Source organism: Lepidochelys olivacea, assembly GCF_965140295.1.
Source record: "Lepidochelys olivacea isolate rLepOli2 genome assembly, chromosome: 5".
NCBI classification, from domain to species: domain Eukaryota; kingdom Metazoa; phylum Chordata; order Testudines; family Cheloniidae; genus Lepidochelys; species Lepidochelys olivacea.
In genome coordinates this window covers 122,289,632-122,310,682 of record NC_140415.1, presented here as the reverse complement: position 1 = coordinate 122,310,682, position 21,051 = coordinate 122,289,632, and the positions used below count along the sequence as shown (strand labels likewise).

Below are 21,051 nucleotides of genomic sequence, written 5' to 3'. Positions count from 1 at the left end.
ATCTTTGGAAGTGTAGGGCCCAAATCACACACTTGGGTGCCCAAGTGAGGGCAGCCAGTTCCACACCTAAGCTCTCAAACTAGCATGTCAGAAACCCAAAGACTAAATTTGGGCATGTCAGTGCCCGCTGAGAACCAAAAAGGAGAGCTGGTAGCCAGGCTTGACAATTATGTACTTTGTATTTCAGCTAAGTGTACACAGCACCCAATGTGCATGAGTGGCAGTAGAAAAGGTGACCTGTAGGACTGGCAGTTAAGTAACAAACTGAAAGGAAAAGTGGATGCTGTATGAGTTTGTCCCTGCCTGATATATGGTGTGTTTTACATAGCTGGAAGACAAGAAGAAACAGGCAGTAGAAAACAACATTTTGAGGAAGATGGCAGGCAAGCAGAAAGTAGACAGGATGCACATGGAAGAGATTGGGGGAAGATGAACTTGGGGCTCTCAATAGGGTGACCAGATAGCAAGTGTGAAATATCGGGATGGGGATGGGAGGTATTAGGAGCCTATGTAAGAAAAAGCCCCAAATATAGGGACTGTCCCTATAAAATCAGGACATCCGGTCACCCTAGCTCTCAATGACAGATAGCTGGAGACCACATGTTTGAGGCGGACTGGAGAAGACTTGGAAAAGAACAACCAAGCAAAGAAAGTATGGGAGGAAGAGGACAGCAAGACAGGATATGATGGAAAGACTCTGGTCAAGAGAAGTTTGAAGAGAAAAGGACTGGAACTCCAAGACCTACGAACACATGCCAGAGACCTGAAGGAGTGCCGAAGAACTGTGGACACCTCCATCCCTATGTAATGGCAAAAAGAGTTCAGAAGTGAAATGAAGTGAGTGTGTACAGCACCAAATTTATTTCTGTAGTGGCTTATGTCACTTGGCAGTCTTATGTCCCCTACCTAATGAAATCCCTCCTTTCTATTCTGCAGAGAACAGTTGGAGTTTGGCTAAAATTTATACATTTAGGACCAAGTTCTGCCCTCACTTAAACCCCATGCAACCCTCAAAGAGTTTAGTCAATCAAGCCTCTAAAACTCCTCCTCTAGTACATGGAAGCTGTGAGTATGGATCAATGGGCAGGAAGCATGTTTATTTAGAAAGCATTTTCTTTCCTTCCTTCATCTCGTGCTATGAAATTGGCAAGAATCTCTATGGCATGATTTTATAATCTATTAAGATCTCATTTTTTCAGCTAAAATATTCCCTAAAGTGAGCCTGATTCTTCCTGAGTAAAGAAGGCAGAATAAGTCCCAAAAATATATTATATAGGTCACAGGAAGAACAGATATTCAGAAAACAATTCTGAAATAAAATTAATGAACAAATGAGTAAGATTTTTTCTGTATATGCTCTAATACTTTCTGTATCTATATAAATGTACAGTATATATATTATGTATAGAGACGCAGTATAAGTCACACGCACATATATATATACACATAAATATGAGTTACATTTAGGATCCAATCTTGCAAGTACTTTATGCACAAAATTCCCATTTTAGTCAGAGCTTGTAAGATTTGGACCTATGACTGGCACACAGGGAAAAAAATTAACTCATAAGAAAATTACTACCACAATCATAACTCATTGGTTGCTCTGTCTCTTCTTTGCTATGAGCATATTTGTCTTCCTGAATGAAGTTATTCAAAATCATATAGAAGCCCAGTATCGCTCCTTTTTTTCCCTTTTCTTCTAAACTTTGCTTTTATTTCTCGAGCCTTAAATCCTAGGAAACGATTTCTTTAACTGGTCTGTTCTCAAGCCTGACGTTCCTTAAGTGAGAAGTAAAAACATAAAATACTTTTAACCACAGATGTGGAATCCGATCAGCAGCAATGCAGAGCAAACTGGGGATTACCCCAGAGTGAAAGTCGCATAGTCATTTCACAGTCTAATTTGACCAGAAAGATTCTAGAAGCCATATATATACACATTACAGTATCCTGTAACCAAACACTAAGACAAGGGAAACTAGTAAAGCCTGTCAACATATTAAATAAAAACATCTAAACCCCTTCTATCTCCTTTACAAAGCTTTCTGTTGTAACACAAAGCTAGATGGCTGCCATGAGAGCAGGACGCACAATAAAATCTGAAATCATTGCAAAATTGTTACTGGGTTGCAGCTTCTGTTTTGGGTTGCGCGATGCAAAGTTAGCCCCAATTTCAAACCAACTTGGGCTGATTTATGGTTTCCTGTTGAAACTGAGTGAAAGTTTTGTGTAGTTTTGATGTGAAATCGGGCAGAAAATCAGTTGTTTTGATTTCGTTTCACTTTGGGTTTTCTCAAGACTGATATTGAAAGCATAACTCAAGAGGAAAAAAAGGATGTCAATGCTTGTGGGTCAAAGTGCAATGCTGGTTAAGTGTATATGATTATGTTGTCCTCTACGGCCTGGTCTACACTGCGGGGGGGATCGATCTAAGTTACACAACTTCAGCTACATGAATAATAAATACATGTCTTCACTGCGGTAAGTCAACTGCTGATGCTCCCCCATCGACTCCGCCTGCGCCTCTTGCTTCAGTGGAGTACCGGAGTCGACGGGAGAGCACCTGGCGGTTGATTTATCGTGTCTTCGCTAGACGCGATAAATCGACCCCTGCTGGATCAATTGCTCCAGAGGTAAGTGTAGACATGCCCTACATGTTGGCCCACAGAAGGTAAGAGTGCTTCTACCACAAGCATACCATTTAGAATCAAAGCTCCTGAGCTCTATTCCTGCTAACATACATGAAAGGAGGTTGTGGAATCTCAATCACTGGAAGTTTTTAAGAACCGGTTAGTCAAACACCTGTCAGGAACGGGCTATTTATTACATAGTCCTGCCTTGAATGCCGGGGACTGGACTAGATGACCTCTCAAGGTCCCTCCCAGTCCTAGACTTCTCTGATTCTATGAAGTTGCAGCTGTCGCAGTGCGAGTTCCTCACGCTGCCCTCTAAAATTTCCTCCTCTCATTTGGCCTTTACTGAAACTATCACCAAGTATTCCGGCTGCTGTGAACAACAGTGACGTTTTTAGTGATACAGACACATTAATCAATCATCTCCATTAGGCATTACATCGAGACCACCAAGTCGTCTCATATATGGTAACTAGCCAAATAACTATGAGACAGAATGAACTCTAGTCGCTGTCAACATGGACCTGATTTAAACCAATGACCTACAAGGGAAAGGCTCCCTTTCTGATGACCTGCACCCTTCAAATCTTCTAGTCTCCTGTGAAAAATTTCTATTAGTTAAAATAGCACTAAATATCACTTTTTTGAGCACTTACATGACAGAGGGTATAAACTCATCTCTAGAATTCATTAGGGTTTTAGATGTGGGGTTTTTTTTTGCATTCTTTCTGATGTAGCTGCATAAGCAGAGCACAAAACTTTTTAAAAAAATCTAGGCCCTATAAAAGCCATGGTTATTGCCTGAGGTGTTTTAAATTTCTTGATGAAGGAGAGGTGGATTTCAATAAAAATACCCAAATCCAATAAATACTCTGGGTTGGATTCTCTGCTGGGTTAAGCTGGCCTAACTCCATGAAAGTCAATGGAGCTACACACCAATTTATGCAAGCTGAGACGACTGCCCTGAGGATGTGCAGGACATTTTCCACAAGATTATAGCTATTGTAAAGCAGGTCAAATTCCAGGCGTAGGAAGTGTCAGACTGTCTTTTTATAACAAGTAGACTATTAAAAAATAGCAAGGATAATATCTCTGAAACTGAATTAAAAGGTCTATTTTCTTTCAGCATCAAATAATCAGGTTTTTTATGCCAAATAAAAACTTGTGTTTTGTTAATTTTTCACCTCAGTTGGCAACTCAGTTACTTACATGAGATTTATAGACAGTAGAAAATAACAATGGGAAAAAAACACATAACCCATTAATGCAATGGATATAAAGTGGGATTTTCAAAGGGGCGTACCAGCTTTAGGCACCCAAATCCCATTGAATTTCATTGAGACTGAGCACCTAACTCCCTTAGGCTACTGAAAGTCCCAACCATAATGGATGTAGTGTCCATTCATTACTGAAGATCCAAATTAAACTGCAAAACAGATGCCTGTTAAAGATACTTCACTTTGCTGTGTAATGAACTAACCTCCTAATCCCTTTTCAACTGTAGATCCATTATCGATACAAAGAGAACTCATTTAGCAGCAAATAAATCATTTGCACAATCCAACTAATAGAATTTTGTATCTATTACCTCCTAATGTTAATCGATTCAGTGAGAAAACAGAAGATGGGAAAGAAATTTCTCACACCGATAGGGAAACTGTATTGTATGAAAAATGTTACTTCCATGTTACAAGCCAATTTTGTACTAAACGGACGTTTCTTCATCAGGAGGAACTAGGACTCCACAGGTCACTGTCGGTTTGACCATTTCCCTAACATGAATGCTTATTATCAAGAATAACAAACTCGCTGTTTCCTTCCTGAGACTGCAAGCCACAAACGCATAACTAGCTACTTGTATTTACTCTGGCAATTTTCTTTCAATCTCCCAGGGCTGGACCCCAGCTGGTGCCGCTGGGCTGGTGCCAGGAACGGTGGGAGCACTGTGGTGGTGCCCTTAGCAATGCTTCACGTAACCCAGTTCTGATCCCATCGAGATGGCAGGGTGAGGAAAGTACTGGATGGCGGCTCGTCTATGCTAGCACTCCCATCGTTTCTATCGCGGGCAGAGATGCGCTGGGGATACTGCACTGCTGAGAGACGTTAAGAAAAGTAGGGTAGAGAAAGCGGCAGTTCGCATCAGAGTGGCCGGCTGTGTTCTGACACTCTTGCCCTGTACAATCAAAAGAAAAGCTACTACGTCTACACAGACACATATGATACACTAGAACTCAGGCTCGGTCGCTGAGTTGATAATGGCTGCCATATTGACCTCTGCAGCCACATTACTATCACAGACTGATTCTCCACTGGGTTCCACTGGTGTAACTATCAGCTACGGTGGAGGTACGCCACCATAAAACTGCTGGAACAGTTTGGAAAAGCCGGCACCTGTGTCTATGGTAACACACTGTTTCGTAAAACACTTGGGATTCCTAGAACAAGAAGGAGCTATATAGTAGCCTCGTGTGTCTACTTTGCAGCTTCCTGCCTGCATGGTAGCAGAATCCCAGTGGTTTAATTGTTTTGGGGGGCTTCCCTGGCTCCTACTCTGATGGGTGTATTTCAACCAAAGGTTTTTAATCAAAAGGGTTCAGAATCAGAACTTTAAAAAATAGTTCTAAGTTACAGTTTGAGTTTACTCTCCATGAATAAATCTATGTTTTGGGATCTTTTCTCTATGTACTATTCCCCCTTAATGGGAGAATAGATTCCAGTACATACATGAAAGCGCAAAAAGAAAATTCATTGTCCCTGGGTGAGTTAGAACAGAATAGCCTGAGTCAGAACAGAATGGCCTTTTTATGTGACAACAGAAGTAGCATCTCGTGTAGCAAAACGCGTATCTGTTTCCAGTCATATTTAACGACGTACTGTACATCTTAAACCTGGTCCAGATGAGCACAAAGGTAACAAATGGTTTAATTTAACTTAGGGCAGATTATACCATATATCTGTGTTAAATTAGCATGATTTCACAGCTCCCTTAACCCCCTGAGGAACGCAAGGAGTTTTGGGACAAGATACTATTTCCTGATATCTGGCACTATTTATAGGATGAAATGAACCCCCTGTGCCAAGTGACACTAGGTCCCATTTGAATCCTATTTTGAGGACTTTTGTTAGACTTGAATGGTGCATAGACCTTGTGCAAAGGTGAATTTCACCTATGCTCACCTGCATGGCAGGGTGGGAAAGATCTCCTGCAATGACATGTGTTAAACGATTTCAGGTATGATAAGTCAATGAGATGCATCTCTAGGCTTGCATGGCCATTCAAATAGACACACTGGTGTTCCTTTCAGTGATCGCATACTACAAAATCTAAGCCTGCAATCACCAGAATGCTAGGGCCCGGTGCTCCAGGGACCACAGAATATGTCTGTTAGGAATAGAAATAGGCACACTCAGGGGGAAAGACTCTGTCCCCCGCTCCAGTGTGCAGGTGCCATGAATGTGCCACCATAGACAGAGGAAGGATTTTCCTGGTGCAGGGAAAGTGAGCTGCCTTCTCACAACCACTGGCGTAGGGGACATGTCAGGATCAGGAAAGGAGGGGGCGGATCGAGGATAGCAGGGGTCAGGACCCCATCACAAACTTCTACAAATTGTCCTTGGGGAGGGGAAGAGAGAAAGGAAGAACCATACATAACAGATGCTAGTCATGTAATTTAATGCACGTTTGGAACATACTCAGATACTACGGCAATGAGGGACATATAGGAATCTGAATAGAATAGGGATAGTACATGGTGCTATGGGGATTTTAATTTACATTAGGGCCATTCTGGCCCCTTGTCCAGCCCAGAATCCAGGCAGTGTGAAAGCACAAAGCCACCTCCTACTAGGCAATGCTGTTTTGTGCTGCACATCAGCTATACCAGCAGCGTAATAAAATGTGATTTTCCTTCTAATCAAACACTTGAGCAAAGTGTGTGTATTAATGTAACCTGTAAAACACCTCATATGCCGAAACAAAGCTGTAAGTACATAACAGATTAAATATCAATGCTCTGTAGCTTCTGAGAAATGCATGTTAATATGAAATAGTTCCACAATGTTGGTGTCCTTCAAGAAACAGACCTGTGTGACAAGTATAGCTGCTCTGCACTGTTATATTGTCCAAGGTTACGTTGCTTGTACACTATTATTGTAGAATTATTACACAAAATAACTGAAGAGGGGTTTTTATGCACATTGCAATGTAATTACAGTTAACTTGTAGGCTTTTTATGCTAACTGCATGTATTTAAAAGCATAGCTATGTGGAAGTTTGTGTAACCCAGGTAAGATTCATATACTTGAACTAGTTGTGCAAGCCTTTTCAGACACAAATAATAGACTGTAAGGCTCACAAAACTCCAGAGTTCACCCATCTCAAGCATGGAATATCACATAGTGAAACAGGTGTTTTGTGCAAACATGAAATAACCCCAGAGATAGACACTAGTGATTATTAAAACAAGGCATAAGCATTCAGTTCTAGTATCCACAGGCACACATATCTGAATGTCCAGTCATTCAAATAGACTCATATGCATGTATTTGAAGGACCACTTTCAGATGAACTCACCTGTGTCTATTTTAATGGGTGATCATAACACACGTCCAGGTTTGTTTCTTGGCTTTTTAAACAGATGGTTTGCCTTACATTTACTACACTTGTTAGTGTCATGCTTTTTACTGCGAGTTGTTTTGCAAGAACTGACAATGTGGTCATGCAATAACCTCAGCAAAGCCTACTTTGCACAGCAAAAACAGTGGCTCTGAAATCTCTCTCCTGCTCAGGGTTTATGTAGCTGTATTAAGACTTTAAAATAAATTAGAGGACCAAATTTGTACTCAGTTATGCCCAAGTTACCCCACTCAAGCCAGTGGGTTTGCTTAGCTGTAAATGAGGGCCGTCATATTGATGCGAACCATACTAAACACTTTTAAACGGTGCTACTTTTCTTAACTTGGTTTAAAATGCACAGAGCCCATGCCAGTGTTTACATTAGGACAGGAGTCAGTCAATAGCACAGACAAAGACTCTCAAGGCATTTTTACAAGTTTCCCAACTCCTCCATCATTTCACATGGCTCATGTAATTGGCTATGAGTAATACCTTATTTCATGACTAGTCCCTTTGATTTCAGTGGGACTGATCATGGAGTAAGGGTGACAGAATCTAGCCTCTGGTTTCTGTAGAAATAAAGGGTTAAAAGGCTTCTGGCAATTTACGGAACTATGTCCTGGCTGCACTGTTGTGGCTTTACTAACAGAAAAGCTTCACACTGCGGAGACAATAACATTCCCACTTACAGCTAATTCAACAAGCAAATGTCGCACAGGAAAAGTCATTACACTCATTTTTCCCAAAGTTAAAAAAGAGAGAAGTACTTGAACTCACTTTTCAAAGCTCTATTTTGACAGGTTAAATTAAAACGTACAGCAGGCATATTAATAAAGACGTATATAGCACCTCCTTTATGGTCCAGATTCTGATACCATTACTCAGACTGAATAGCACCTTCGTCCAAGTGCCCTTTGACGCCAATGGGTCTACTGTTGGAGTATGGTGCTACTCAGTAGGGTTGCCACCTGGCCAGGCCAGTTTTTCTGCTGCCTTGCTTGTTCCTGGTCAGCGGATGTGGCATGTCAGGTTTTATTTGCTGCTGGCCATGTGAGTTGCAGCTGGGGGACAACACGCTGAAGTCCAGCCAATGCCCTGGTCTTGCTCTGAGTGTCTGTAACATGCCACGGGCTCCTAGGGCAGGATGGGTGTGGGGGCAGGCTGCTGGGGGGAGGAGGGGCAGGCTGGCAGTGTGGGCATCGCCAGTGGCAACCATACTATACAGATATCAGATTCTGGCCCTATGTGTTCAAAGCTACCTCAACAAAGAGTCTAACTAGAGAGCTCCGTATTGCGCTGACCATCCCTAGCAAAGCTTTCCAGCATTCTGCCACTGGCATGACAAGTTCAGTCTATTGTAACGCTGAGTTACTCGTTAGGGCTGTCATAAAGTACAAAAGAAAAGGCTAAATACACAAACATGTATTTAAAAATAAAATAAATGCAATAAACATGCCCCTCCCTCCCAATCTCCAAAATACACAATGATTCCTAAGCATGGGAACTAGCAGAGCTGCTATCTTTCATGGTTATATCTAGATTAATGCCCTGCCTATGACGTGAACCCAAACTCAAACTTGTAAATGCCAAACAGACAAACACTGCGGAAATGGGAGTTGGCAGGAAGGGTATGGATTGAGAAATAAGGATTGAGAAGCAAAAAGCAATGGAACTGCTTTTGCTCCCCAAGTGCATTCAGCAATCTTAGTGCCTTTTCTTCCTTAACGATCTACTCTGATTAGACTTGCCTCCAGCCAGCCAGAGTAAAAGGCTCTGGTAAGTTTAAGGGGATGACTACACTGCAGCTAGCAGGTGTAATTCCCAGCATGGGTAGACAGACAGGTGCTAGCTCTGCAGAAGCTAGCATGCTAAAAATAGCAATATGAGCAGCAGCTCCGGCAACCCACCCAAGTACAATTTCACCTGACCCTTTGGGTACGTACCTGGCTGGCTAGAGCAAGCCGCCACCCATTCTACTGCACCTGCTGCGTGGACACATACCCTAAAACACAACCCTCGCATGCACAAAGCAGCATTTCAAGTGTTTGGTGGAGAAATGTCTTTCTTTTTATGCTGTATGGGACCAATCAGGGAGACAAAGCTTGATCAGAAAATATGAAAAGGCATAAATCACACCGCAAACCGATTCATCTCAGTTAACAATTCCGGGTCCTACCTACACGGGTTCCATAATACTGACCAGACCTGCGAGAGGGATGCATTACTATCTCTCATGGTGGTGTTGCCACTCGGTTCAACGGGTGCCCTGTGTCTCCTGCTCAGCCGCGGGAGGAGCCAGATGCCCTAAAGACACTGCAGTTCTGTTCTGTGGGAGCAGAGAGGCCAAACAAGGGGATTCTACAGCACCTTGAACATCACAGAGACAGTCGCCACCACAAGTCTCTCCAAGGAAGCATGTTAGAACAGCGCATGAGGGTGAGTCACAGGAATGGCATTTGGATATCCAAACGGTGTGGGGCATTGGCACATTTATTTGCAGGCACCATCTAAAAGCCCTAGGAGGCCCATCGCCAGCACCTTCTGTCCATTATTTTCCCTCCTCTTTCACTCAGGTTATGTCTGTACTGCAATCGGAGGTCTGACTGCAGCACAGGTGGGATACCCAAGCTAGCTCAGCCCAGGCCGCACGAGCACATCAGTGAGCCTGGGCACACCCTCACATTGCTAGCCCAGGCCGGCCCACTGGCGCGGCTGTTTTTACATGTGCGAGCAAGGTTGAAGCTAGCATGGGTACGCCAATCTGTTCTCCAATCACAGCTCCAACTCCCGTGTAGACACACCCTAAAGGGCCAAGTATCCTGATCCCCTGAACTCAGTGGCACACCTGACGCTAATGTCCATGGGCGCAAGTTTTGGCCTCAAATGCAATGTTCAAAATCAAGACCAATGCCTCTTGTAGAGCCAGTAAGAACTTGCAGTATGAGCTATCAGCTATCTTGACCTGACTCCAGCCAAACCAACGTCTACCCCAAAGTCCTCAACAGTGGGGAAGAAAGGGTACTGTATCTGTTAGTAACTCAGGGGCGGGAAAGATGGGTAGAGGAGGAGCTCTTGGTGATTTTACCCTCTTGTCCAAAACTCTGGTTTAGCAAGCACACGAGAAATCAAAGCCCTGTAGCACCACAGATATACTGATATGTAGGTATCACCGGGAGTGCAAAAGCAGATTGTGCCACACACAAGTTGCTTTAGAGTTGATGTGTGTTACAAGGTCAGGTGGGAGAGAGATTCGTTGGGGTGAAATTCATGCTTGTGCAGAGGGTCAACACAAGGTCGACGTGCTACTAACATTCCACTGAAGACCTCAGAATAAGGCTGAAGTGATGCATAGAACCCTGTATTAATCCTCTGCATAGGAGAAAACTTTATCCTCGCACCCGTTAAAATATATTCATTGGGTTGGTCAGTTTCTATTTCTTTTTGCTACCCTTATTCTCACCCTCCCTTTATTCTCCACTGGTTTAAATGTCACTCACTACAGAGTTGCAGATCTAAAGAATGTAAACGAAGAAACAGACAGCTTGCTCACCTATGACCTGATCGAGCACCGGTTGAAGTCAATGGATGGATTCCCATTAACTTCAATGGCCATCAGATCAACTTGCTAGTGGTTTTGTCTAAAGTCTCATCTTTGCAGTGCTAGGGTACCTTAGCAAAGCATTTTCATATGTAATGCAGCATAAACTCAGTTCAATTACCATCAAAATGATCATACTTAATTTTAAAGGTTAGGGATTATAATGTAAAGGTTCCAGCTGAAATGTTTAATTTGTTAGTGTCCTCCCTGTGCTTAATGAACAATTATACTGCAAAGTAAATCAGTTGGAAAGATAACAGTCATTATTTAGTCTTTAAGAGCCAAATTCTGCTTTCATATTCACACTTATTGTCTTCGGTGGGAATTGTGTGTTAATAGCTGAATTTAGCTCACTGTGTTTTCTAGTATTTTAAGAATTTAATTTACCCCCTCACATATTAAATATAAAAATCATTTAAATTGTCTATTATGCCTCCTATGGATGTTGAATGACAATTTAAGACACATTTGATTTATCTGTATTCTATTTTTATGGCCTGAGAAGAGATTTCTGATTTTTCAGCACTGTTGCATTCCCTGGAAAATTGAAAGAGTGGCTGAAATTCTAATTTAGTAGAAGCTCAGGTTGCATTTCCATGTATAACATAAAACAAAATACTAATGACCAATACAGTTTGAAACAGTAAAGATTATTTGTATAACAGTCTTTTTGCCATTACACCTTTGCATATTGTTCAAAACAATATTTCATAGTCTAAAGACCAGCGACATTTTTGATCACAGAAAATCAACAACAAAAAGTAGTTAAAAAATAGTCTTCAGTGGACTTTGTTTAGGAATATTATATATTTTTCCAGCTGGCATAAATGAGCCTCAGGAACCACAATAATAAGAAAACATAAACTGCTCTAAATGATTTCACAAGCTTACACTGATACACCTCTTATTTCCTGGTCTGGCTGAACTAGAACAAGCTTTCAGGTAAGAAGCAGCAGCCAGTTTGTCTAAGTTTGTCTCCCTCTACCTTGGAGATCAAAATAAGAAGCTTTACAAAGATGATTTAAAACAGATTTAAGATGTAAGCCTCCATGGGGATTTACACTCATTGTTTGCATGCATGTTAAAAACTGTATTTCCAGTCTCTCGTGTTGCCTGAGAACCATTTTGCCCTTGTAAAATCTGCAATTATATTATAACCCATAAGTAGCTTTCATTTTTGTATTAAACACTATAAATACTATGTTAGTAATACTAAACTATTTCTATCGACTTATTTGTAAAAAGAAAAATATATTATATATTTATATTTTTTATAAAGTGAATTAACACTGGGAAGGTGTGGGGAAGTAGTGTACAATCACAGTTGATGTGTATTATTGGGCATAAATTCAATGTTTAACAAAAAACTGTTCAATTGAAATCCACCTTTCAAGCTGTGTCGGAGGAAGAGTCATAAGAAGCCGACACTATGAAGTTGCCAGAACTGGAGTGGCTTGCCATAGACTGGGCAGCTTGTTGACTTAAATTGTTACAGATTAGCACCAGCTGGTTACTCTGTGCTTCGGACAGGGTGCTGCAGCTCTGGTAGACGCTGAAGTTGGTCTTTCTGCCAGGGATGTTGCCCTTCTCGCACATCGTCTTTACCATCTTTGCAAGCTTGTTCTTCCCCAGGGCTTGACAGTTGTACCAATGAAGTGCAGCCAAATTGACAACCGGCTTGATGGACAGGTAGAAAGGAGCATCTTCGTATCGCATTGCAGGGGGCCGTCTTTGAGCGTACTCCTTGTAGTCTTGCACTGGGCAGGTCTGTGGAGCATGCTGGGTGGCATAGACTCTGGAATCAGTCCCTCCTCTCTTGGTTTTGGCATTCATATCACCAGTCTCTTGCCCCATCCACTCCAAATATTCCAAGCCTGTTTCTGTCACCCGGAGCCTGATATCCCCCCATTTGAGGGTGGACCCATGAAAACCTGTGCAGTGTCCAAAAGCCTTAGTATTATTTAGCCAGACAAGGTTCAGCAGCCCCTCGGGATTATATCGACTCAACAAGCCTCTTTTGCGTAGGATAAGCTCATCAGCAAAGGTCAGCTTCATGGATTTGTGTGGCTTGTTTCCTTTGCCTTTACACCTCAGCTCTATCTGCTTTTGCTTCAAAGCTTCTTGAGATCTCTTGAACTCTTTATCCCTTGTAATACTGTATCCGTACCTGTGTTCTTTGAGATAGCGCTCCAGCCCGCACTGATAGTTGGCCAAGCTGTTTGGCTCATATTCTGAGCCATCCTTCTGTCTGGCATCCACAAAGAAGGAGGCTAGGTATGCATCGAGCTCTTTGCAAGGGATGACATAGATTTCCCGGGTTTCTGAGGGATATTTGGAGATGAGAAACTCTCTGAAGTTACGTAGAGCCGTCTGAGTGCTGCGAATGGTTTTCTCATTCTGCTCCCTGCTGAGTTCCGCTGCTCTCTCATCCTGGTCTGACAGAGGAAAAAGAATAGATAAGGGAACAATGAGTTTGTGCGACATGTTTTCCCCCAAAATAATTTCCTTAAGAAAGGAAAAAAAAATCAATTTCGCAAAGATCATTGGAAAACATTATTACATACCTGTCTCATGTTTGAAAAGCCAACTTCAGTTTCACAAATGATGTTACTAGAGTATGGCAAAAAAACAATCAAAATGAGCTCCTCCTGTCACTGGCGCACACTTGGGCGCATGGAGATTTGTGGACAAGTCTGGGACTAGAGGCAAGTCTGCATTTTCGAACAAATGTGAGATAGAAAACTTGTAGATTGATTCCACTGCTGTGCGCAGGGGCCCAATTCGAGTAGCTAAACCCATTCGGAATTGCTTCATTTGTGAAACCAGAGGTTGTACTGGTTCCAATTAAAAAACAAAACAAAAACTAAAACATCATATTTATTCCATTAAAAAGTATCTTTAATGAGATGTGTTTTCAAGTACTAAATAAATATAGACAGAAATGTACAGAACATTATAACACAGCACACCCAAACACAAAGGGTTTGCAAATAACCATACTACAGTGCAATCCATAGTTTACAAGCAGGGCCGGCCCTAAACCAAATGGCACCCCAGGTGAGGACCATCTTTGGCACCCCTCCTCCCATTTGTTAAACTTCTGAGTACCTTATTTTTTATTGCATTTGTAGCCCATTTCACAACTTTGATGCATAATTTGCATGCATGATTTTTCCCGGTCATATAAGACGATAAATTTGCACACTAGGATCTGTACGTCTGTATTTATTCATGCACAGGACCCTGAGCTCAGCACCCCAGGCAGTCGCCTGGATCACCTGCCCCTAAATCCGCCCCTGTTTACAAGTGTACAGATATGAAAGATGGAGAATATTTCATCTTTAGGGGACAGAGAAGAAAAACATCAGTAGCTACCAAGACAGCACTCCACAAATTCACTTAGACTTAAGATCACCTACACAATCAGGTTTCTTCTTGAGAGTGGAACCGTTTCTCCTTGAGGAACTGACCTTTCTTTCATGCTGGAAACCTTGGCAGAAGATCAAAATCTGGAAACAATTTTATGCTGGTCTACAAGGATATTTTTATAGGTCTTTGTGATCGGTGACATATCAAACCACAGTTGTTAATCAGAGTTCAAGCCATCACTAAAGGTAACTTTTGTTGAGATACTAATTTTCTTGCTGATCATGGCATGAAAAGCATAAAAAGGAAAATGGTCCTTACATTTAAATTACATGTGATATTGAAAGACTATTTTCTTTACATGTGCAAATTACCCATCTATACAAGGATGTAATTTAGAAGCACAAAGATGGAATGGTCTCTTCAGGTATATGACAATGCTTAATGGTATTAGAAAATGATAAACAACAAAACACAAAGAAGGAAAATTTCAGTGACAAGCACAAAGAATTAGCTATGCTCTGTTGTAGTTAAAGGAACTCGGTTCTGACATTTTCCCAATTAACATGCAGAAATGATTCAGGTCTTTTTTATATGTAATTAAAAAACAACATTAGATACAATTTCATTTTGTTTTGCCCTTTGCAGGTCGCCTTTAAGAGTGTCCTTATTTATAACTGCAGATAGGAACTGGCATTTGCATTTCAGTGAGAACACAGTAACACCTAGCAAACAGCTGGATTTATCCAATTTACATAGCACTTACAAATGTTGTACAAGACAATGTGCACTACCCACTCTTCCTGTTTAAACACTTTGGCCTGTTTAAATCAGGCCAAAATAACATCAGGCCAGTTAACTCACCAGTGTTTAGTGGGTGATGCTCACAAATTCAATCTTTCTTCTGCTAGCCCTCAAACACTGGCATCATCCACATTTTAAAGTGTTTTGGAGGATAAGCCAGATTTTTCAGTTGGTCTGAAGTTACATATTGTCTGGACCTCAATTCTGGGCACTAGAAGGAGCTGGAACTGGCCACTTTCCCAGATTAGATTAGAAGAGTCTCTCAGCCCTGCCTGCAGAAGGGAAAGAAGCCCTGTGTGGAGCTCAGGTGCTGCAGAGCTTACTCCTCCCCTGACGGCACTGTGATACACCATAACCATGATATTCAGGGTTGCTCTCCAATCACCCCAGATCCCCCGCTCATTGTAGTGAATTGCAGGAGGAAGAGGAAATCTGTGAAATTTAAAGACGAGACAGGACCAAAGGCAGAACAATGTACTGGATGCCCACCCTCTTTGATTGCTATTTATCACTTTCATTTTCTTCCTGAAATGTTGACAGGTATGTAATTTGGATGTCAGATGTTTAAGTCTGACAAGATGTCATATTTACATTTTTCCTTCGATCATTGTGACAAAGATGAAATGTTTCTAATGTACACATAATTCAAGAGAACTAGTGAGTCTCCAAGGACTCAACATGGATGCATCTTGAGATAGCTATTCAACTCCAGTATTTCATCTATTGTTCAGATAAACATAGGAGTTATATTGTCCTATATTCACTTATCAAGACAAAGAAAAAAGCATAATACAGTCACCATACTGTATATCATATGATGCATGTTTCCAAGAGTGTAATTAGGATCAAAACAGAAGTTCTGTAAAAATGCTGTTCCATATTTATTTTCCGTTAATTACTTCCATATTGAAAACTGCTTAGTTTTTAAGTAACTATGTTTTTTTTCCCTAATAGCCAGCAAAACATGATGACTTTAGTATCTGAAAATCCAACTGCATTCTATCTGCTTTCAGTCTCATCATCAGCAACAATAAGGATCTGGAATCAGAAATCAGCTGGCACTTCTGCTGATGATGAATAAAAATGAACTGTTTTTCAACAGCTGCATTATTTCTGCACTATTAGCATTAGTAAAACTTTTTTTTGGAGGGTGGGGCAGAGGGAGGTCAGGGAACTAAACAGACATGATTTGGAAGAGACACAAGGCTAAAATCCTGCTCTTGCTGTCACTGTAAAGGGTTATGTTATCCTATCCTTCCATTTCTGTGTATGTATAGTATAGCCTTATTAGGGTATTAAAGCCTTGATTCAACAAAGTACACGAGGATCCCACTGACTCGTGTGCTTCAGTGCTTTGCTGAATCAGGGCCTAAGAGCAGAATGATACAATTAACTTAGGCTTGAACAGAGACTGGGAGCGGATGGGTCATTACACAAAGCTGTAGCTCACGAAAGCTCATGCTCTAATAAATTGGTTAGTCTCTAAGGTGCCACAAGTCCTCCTTTTCTTTTTGCGAATACAGACTAACACGGCTGTTACTCTGAAACCTATTTCCCCATGTTTATCCCCCGCTACCCCCCACTGTTCCTCAGACGTTCTTGTCAACTGCTGGAAATGGCCCACCTTGATTATCACTACAAAAGGTGTCATGCCCCCCCTCCCCCGTTAATAGCTCACTTTAAGTGACAGGTTTCAGAGTAACAGCCGTGTTAGTCTGTATTCGCAAAAAGAAAAGGAGGACTTGTGGCACGGCTGCTACTCTGAAACCTGTCATTATGCAAGGCACTGCATTTAGCCGTATGGAGTGGAAATCTATCAACTGCATGAAAAAACTTGTACAGATACAGATTCTCTGTGTATATATAAAGCCTGCTGCAGTTTCCACGATATGCATCTGAGGAAGTGAGCTGTAGCTCACGAAAGCTTATGCTCTAATAAATTGGTTAGTCTCTAAGGTGCCACAAGTCCTCCTTTTCTTTTCACTTTAAGTGATCACTCTGGTTACAGTGTGTATGGTAACACCCATTGTTTCATGTTCTCTGTGTATATAAATCTCCCCACTGTATTGTCCACTGAATGCATCCGATGAAGTAAGCTGTAGCTCACGAAAGCTTATGCTTAAATAAATTTGTTAGTGTCTAAGGTGCCATAAATCCTCCTTTTCTTTCTTCCTGTGTAACTGAAATAGGTCATTGCTACTGTATAGTGCCTCAGCATCGGGCAAAACCACCTTTTGCCTATGTTTAAAGATCATCTCCCTTGAGCACCTCCTGTGAGGCACTGAGTGTTCTCATTAACTCCGGAGGGAGCAGAGAGAGATCAGCCCCACATAGGAGGTGCTCGGTATCTTGTAGGTTCAGTCCCTGATCCACTTGAGTGCTGCTGCTTAATTCTGTCCTGGAATAAGAACCTCATTCCTGCTCTGGCCCCTATACACTAGGCCAGCGCAGTGTAAAAGGGCCCTAAAAGCCCTGGCTCCAGCCGGGAGAAGATTCCCCCAGGACAGGCACTGGAGAACACAGAAATAAGGCTACTCTCCGAGGACCCCCATCAAAAGCTGCAGAGTAGGGGGTGTGCCAGGGTGCGTCTGGGATCAGAAGGCTGTGTCAAGGACAGATGGGGCTGCAGAGATTTCAGACAGAGCTGCCTAAATTATCCTGGGGGCCTCTCCAGCCCCCAGAGCAACCCAAGATTGGGAAGGTGCATTCCTCCAGAGTAGACAACTAGTATTAGCAGCCCCATTTTATGGATAGTGACTTGCCCAAAGTCATGCAGGAGGGCCAGGAACAGAGCCCATATCAGATCTCCTGGTCCCAGTCTTGCTTCTTAACCACAAGGCCATGCATTCAGTGGAACCCACCCATGGGACGTTGATCCCCATGCAGGATAAGTGGAATTGTAAGGGTCAAGGACTGTATACATCCCCTTTGAAGCACATGCCAGCTGTCAAAAGAACACTGCTGAATCAGGTTTCTGCAGTGAACGTGTGAATAAAAAGTAACAGCTCTGTTTTGAAGACTAACCACAATATTGATGTTGAGATAAAAGAACCCCAGTATACCACAATGGAAACTAACATGGGTCAATGCCTGGGAGAAATCCTTTTATTCTGGTAGGGTAGTGTTGAAATAAAGAGCTGGTGCTGTTTAAAGCATGGGAACAAACATTTACTTCAGTACATCAATCACCATTTATAAGTCATCAGTATTTTGACTGGTTTCAGAGTAACAGCCGTGTTAGTCTGTATTTGCAAGAAGAAAAGGAGTACTTGTGGCACCTTAGAGACTAACCAATTTGTTTGAGCATAAGCTTTCGTGAGCTACAGCTCATTTCATCGGATGCATACTGGGGAAAGTGTAGAAGATCTTTTTATATACACACAAAGCATGAAAAAATACCTCCTCCCACCCCACTCTCCTGCTGGTAATAGCTTATCTAAAGTGATCACTCTCCTTACAATGTATATGATAATCAAGTTGGGCCATTTCCAGCACAAATCCAGGTTCTCTCACCCCCCCCCCACCCCACACACACAAACCCACTCTCCCGCTGGTACTAGCTTATCTAAAGTGACCACTCTCCTTACAGTGTATATGATAATCAAGGTGGGCCATTTCCAGCACAAATCCAGGGTTTAACAAGAACATCTGAGGAGGGGGGTGGGTAGGAAAAAACAAGGGGAAATAGGTTACCTTGCATAATGACTTAGCCACTCCCAGTCTCTATTCAAGCCTAAGTTAATTGTTAATTTTGACTGGCAGTCCACTTTTCCACCGCCATACACACTTTTAAAATACTGCTTCTGTATACACGGCACATACAACAGCTTCCTGTTAAATATGCCATAAATCATCACTTGTTAAAGGATGGCTTGTCACAACACAGGAGCATCACACAGTCACTCATCTTTGCTGAACTTGTGAAGATAAATTTCATATCTGTAAGTAAGCTGTTATAAATCCTCTGTGCTTTAAAGATGCCTGGTAGTTACTATTAACAAATCAGCGCCTTTGGCAACCATATCCAATGTAACCTCTCTACTATCACTATCTTCTGATTAGTTATTTCAGTGGTCTGGCGTGTCACTTTGCGTGGGAGGCAGGGACTTTTAAACATAATGGGGCAGGTGCTCCATTGGTGTAAATCAGCAGAGCTTCATGGGAATCAGCAGACCTACAGCCATTTACACCAGCTGAGAGTCTGGCGTAATGGGCCTGATTCGCCACTGTGTTACTCTGATTTTATGCCGATGTAACTGTGGCGAATCAGGCCCATTACATTAAAATGTCGCTCCTCCATTGGCGGAAGCCACGGGTAATGCCGTGCAGAATCATGCCGGAGAAATATAATTCTGACACAACCAATGTCTACCCAACAGAGATTTCAAACAGCAACCTGTATTCTACAAGAGTTGGAAGGGGGCAAATAACTCTGTTTCTATTCTCCCTGGCCTCATTAAAATCTTAACTCCCCGCATCTCACCTATAGGAAATGAGGAAGAAGGAAAGGTTTAAAAAAAAAAGGTTAATGTAGCCACAAAGAAGCGTACAGGCCTTATATAATAAGGATCTGACACTTAGGAGTGCTGCTAAGGAACTGGAGTTCATTTCCTGGTCTCAGCCATATGATCTCGGTCAGGGGAACAAAGGTCTACATCCCTGTCCTAGGAGAACGGTCAATATCCACTGATTCTGAGGCCTAATGTTACTCTTAACTGAGCCTGTCATAGTCACCTTTGTCTTGCTTTTCCCCTTTTCCTGTCCATATCCTGCCCTTGCTGTGTCATGTGAATTTGCATTATGCGCTCTGCGGAGCCGGGTTTTTCTGAAGTCCTAACAAATTATTTTGCTGCTTGTTAGAAAGAAAAAAAAAATTAAAAACGTATATAGCATTGATACAATCTTGTGTATTCTCAGGACAGAACCCTGCTCGTAACAACCTGAAATACTGCTGGGTTCCATTCAGAACAGATCTCTGACCAGTTTTTTCCTGAGAACCTAGGCTACTCAAACTGTACTTAACTGAGTTTGCTGGCAGCATTAGTTAATAAAATAGCTTTGAAACATACTGATGTCCATACTGATCTATGCAGCCTCACTTTACTGTAGTATTGAAGCATCTCATGTTGTTTAATGTATTTGTGCTCACAACACCCCTCAAGGTGGGAAAATACTATTATCCCCCTTTTACAGAAGGGAAACTGAGGCACAAAGAGATTAAGGGACAGATCCTCAAAGGTATTTAGGCACCTAACTACCTTTGTGGATCTGGGCCTAAGTGACTTGCCCATAGTCACACAGAAAGTCTGTGGTGGAGCAGGAACTGAACACAGATCTTCTGAGTCCCAGACTAGCACTTTAACAACCAGATCATCCTTCCTCACTAAACTACAGCTGTGTAAAACTCAGATGTAACTAGCATGGTTTGGATTTTTTTCTATTCTGATTGCAGTATGGATAAGGTCTAACACTAACAATTGAATTACAAATTGAGGGTTGTTTTTATTTCAGCATGAAAAGTCATTGGGTAACACTGAGTAAGACAGCTGCATTTAAACTCTTCTGTAGTTATACACAAAGACATAAATATTTGTTTTAGTTCGACTCAGATGCTGGTTTCTTTAAGGTTCAAAAGCAAATGGTTTATAACATTACTGACAATCACCAGATGGAGCTACTACAGGTAGTCTCAAATTCAGTTTAACTTTGAACCTATAGACAGTTAGATCTTGGCAGAAATATGATGCTAGTTGTGATGTGGTTTTCTTATAAGCTGCACATGTCACCAGCCAAAGGGAATGTCTATACTGCAAAGGAAGGCCTGATTGCAGTAGGGTGACCAGATATCCTGATTTTATAGGGACAGCCCTGATCTTTGGGGCTTTGTCTTATATAGATGCCTATTACCACCCACACTCTGTCCCAAATTTTCACACTCGCTATCTGGTCACCCTAGATTGCAGCACAGGTAGGCATCCCTGTGATCGCTTTAAGCTACAGTAGTGAAGATGTGGTGGGACGGGCTTCAGCAC

General features: G+C 41.9%; 1 protein-coding gene across 10 annotated transcripts in view; it reads right to left on the bottom strand.

The window, feature by feature from the left end:
• The window catches only part of KIAA1958, a 115,366-nt gene that overhangs the window by 22,359 nt on the left and 71,956 nt on the right, over positions 1–21,051 (bottom strand). For 8 of the 10 annotated variants that reach the window (XM_084628645.1, XM_084628642.1, XM_084628647.1 and 5 more), the window contains one exon: positions 12,145–13,284. The exons of 1 other annotated variant lie outside the window; for it this stretch is intronic. In XM_084628645.1, the coding sequence (XP_084484771.1) occupies positions 12,239–13,284 (1,046 nt within the window). In that variant the 3' untranslated portion in view covers positions 12,145–12,238. Of the gene's footprint in view, positions 1–12,144; positions 13,285–21,051 lie in introns of those variants that run through there. One more of the 10 variants, XM_084628643.1, reaches the window with a different exon arrangement.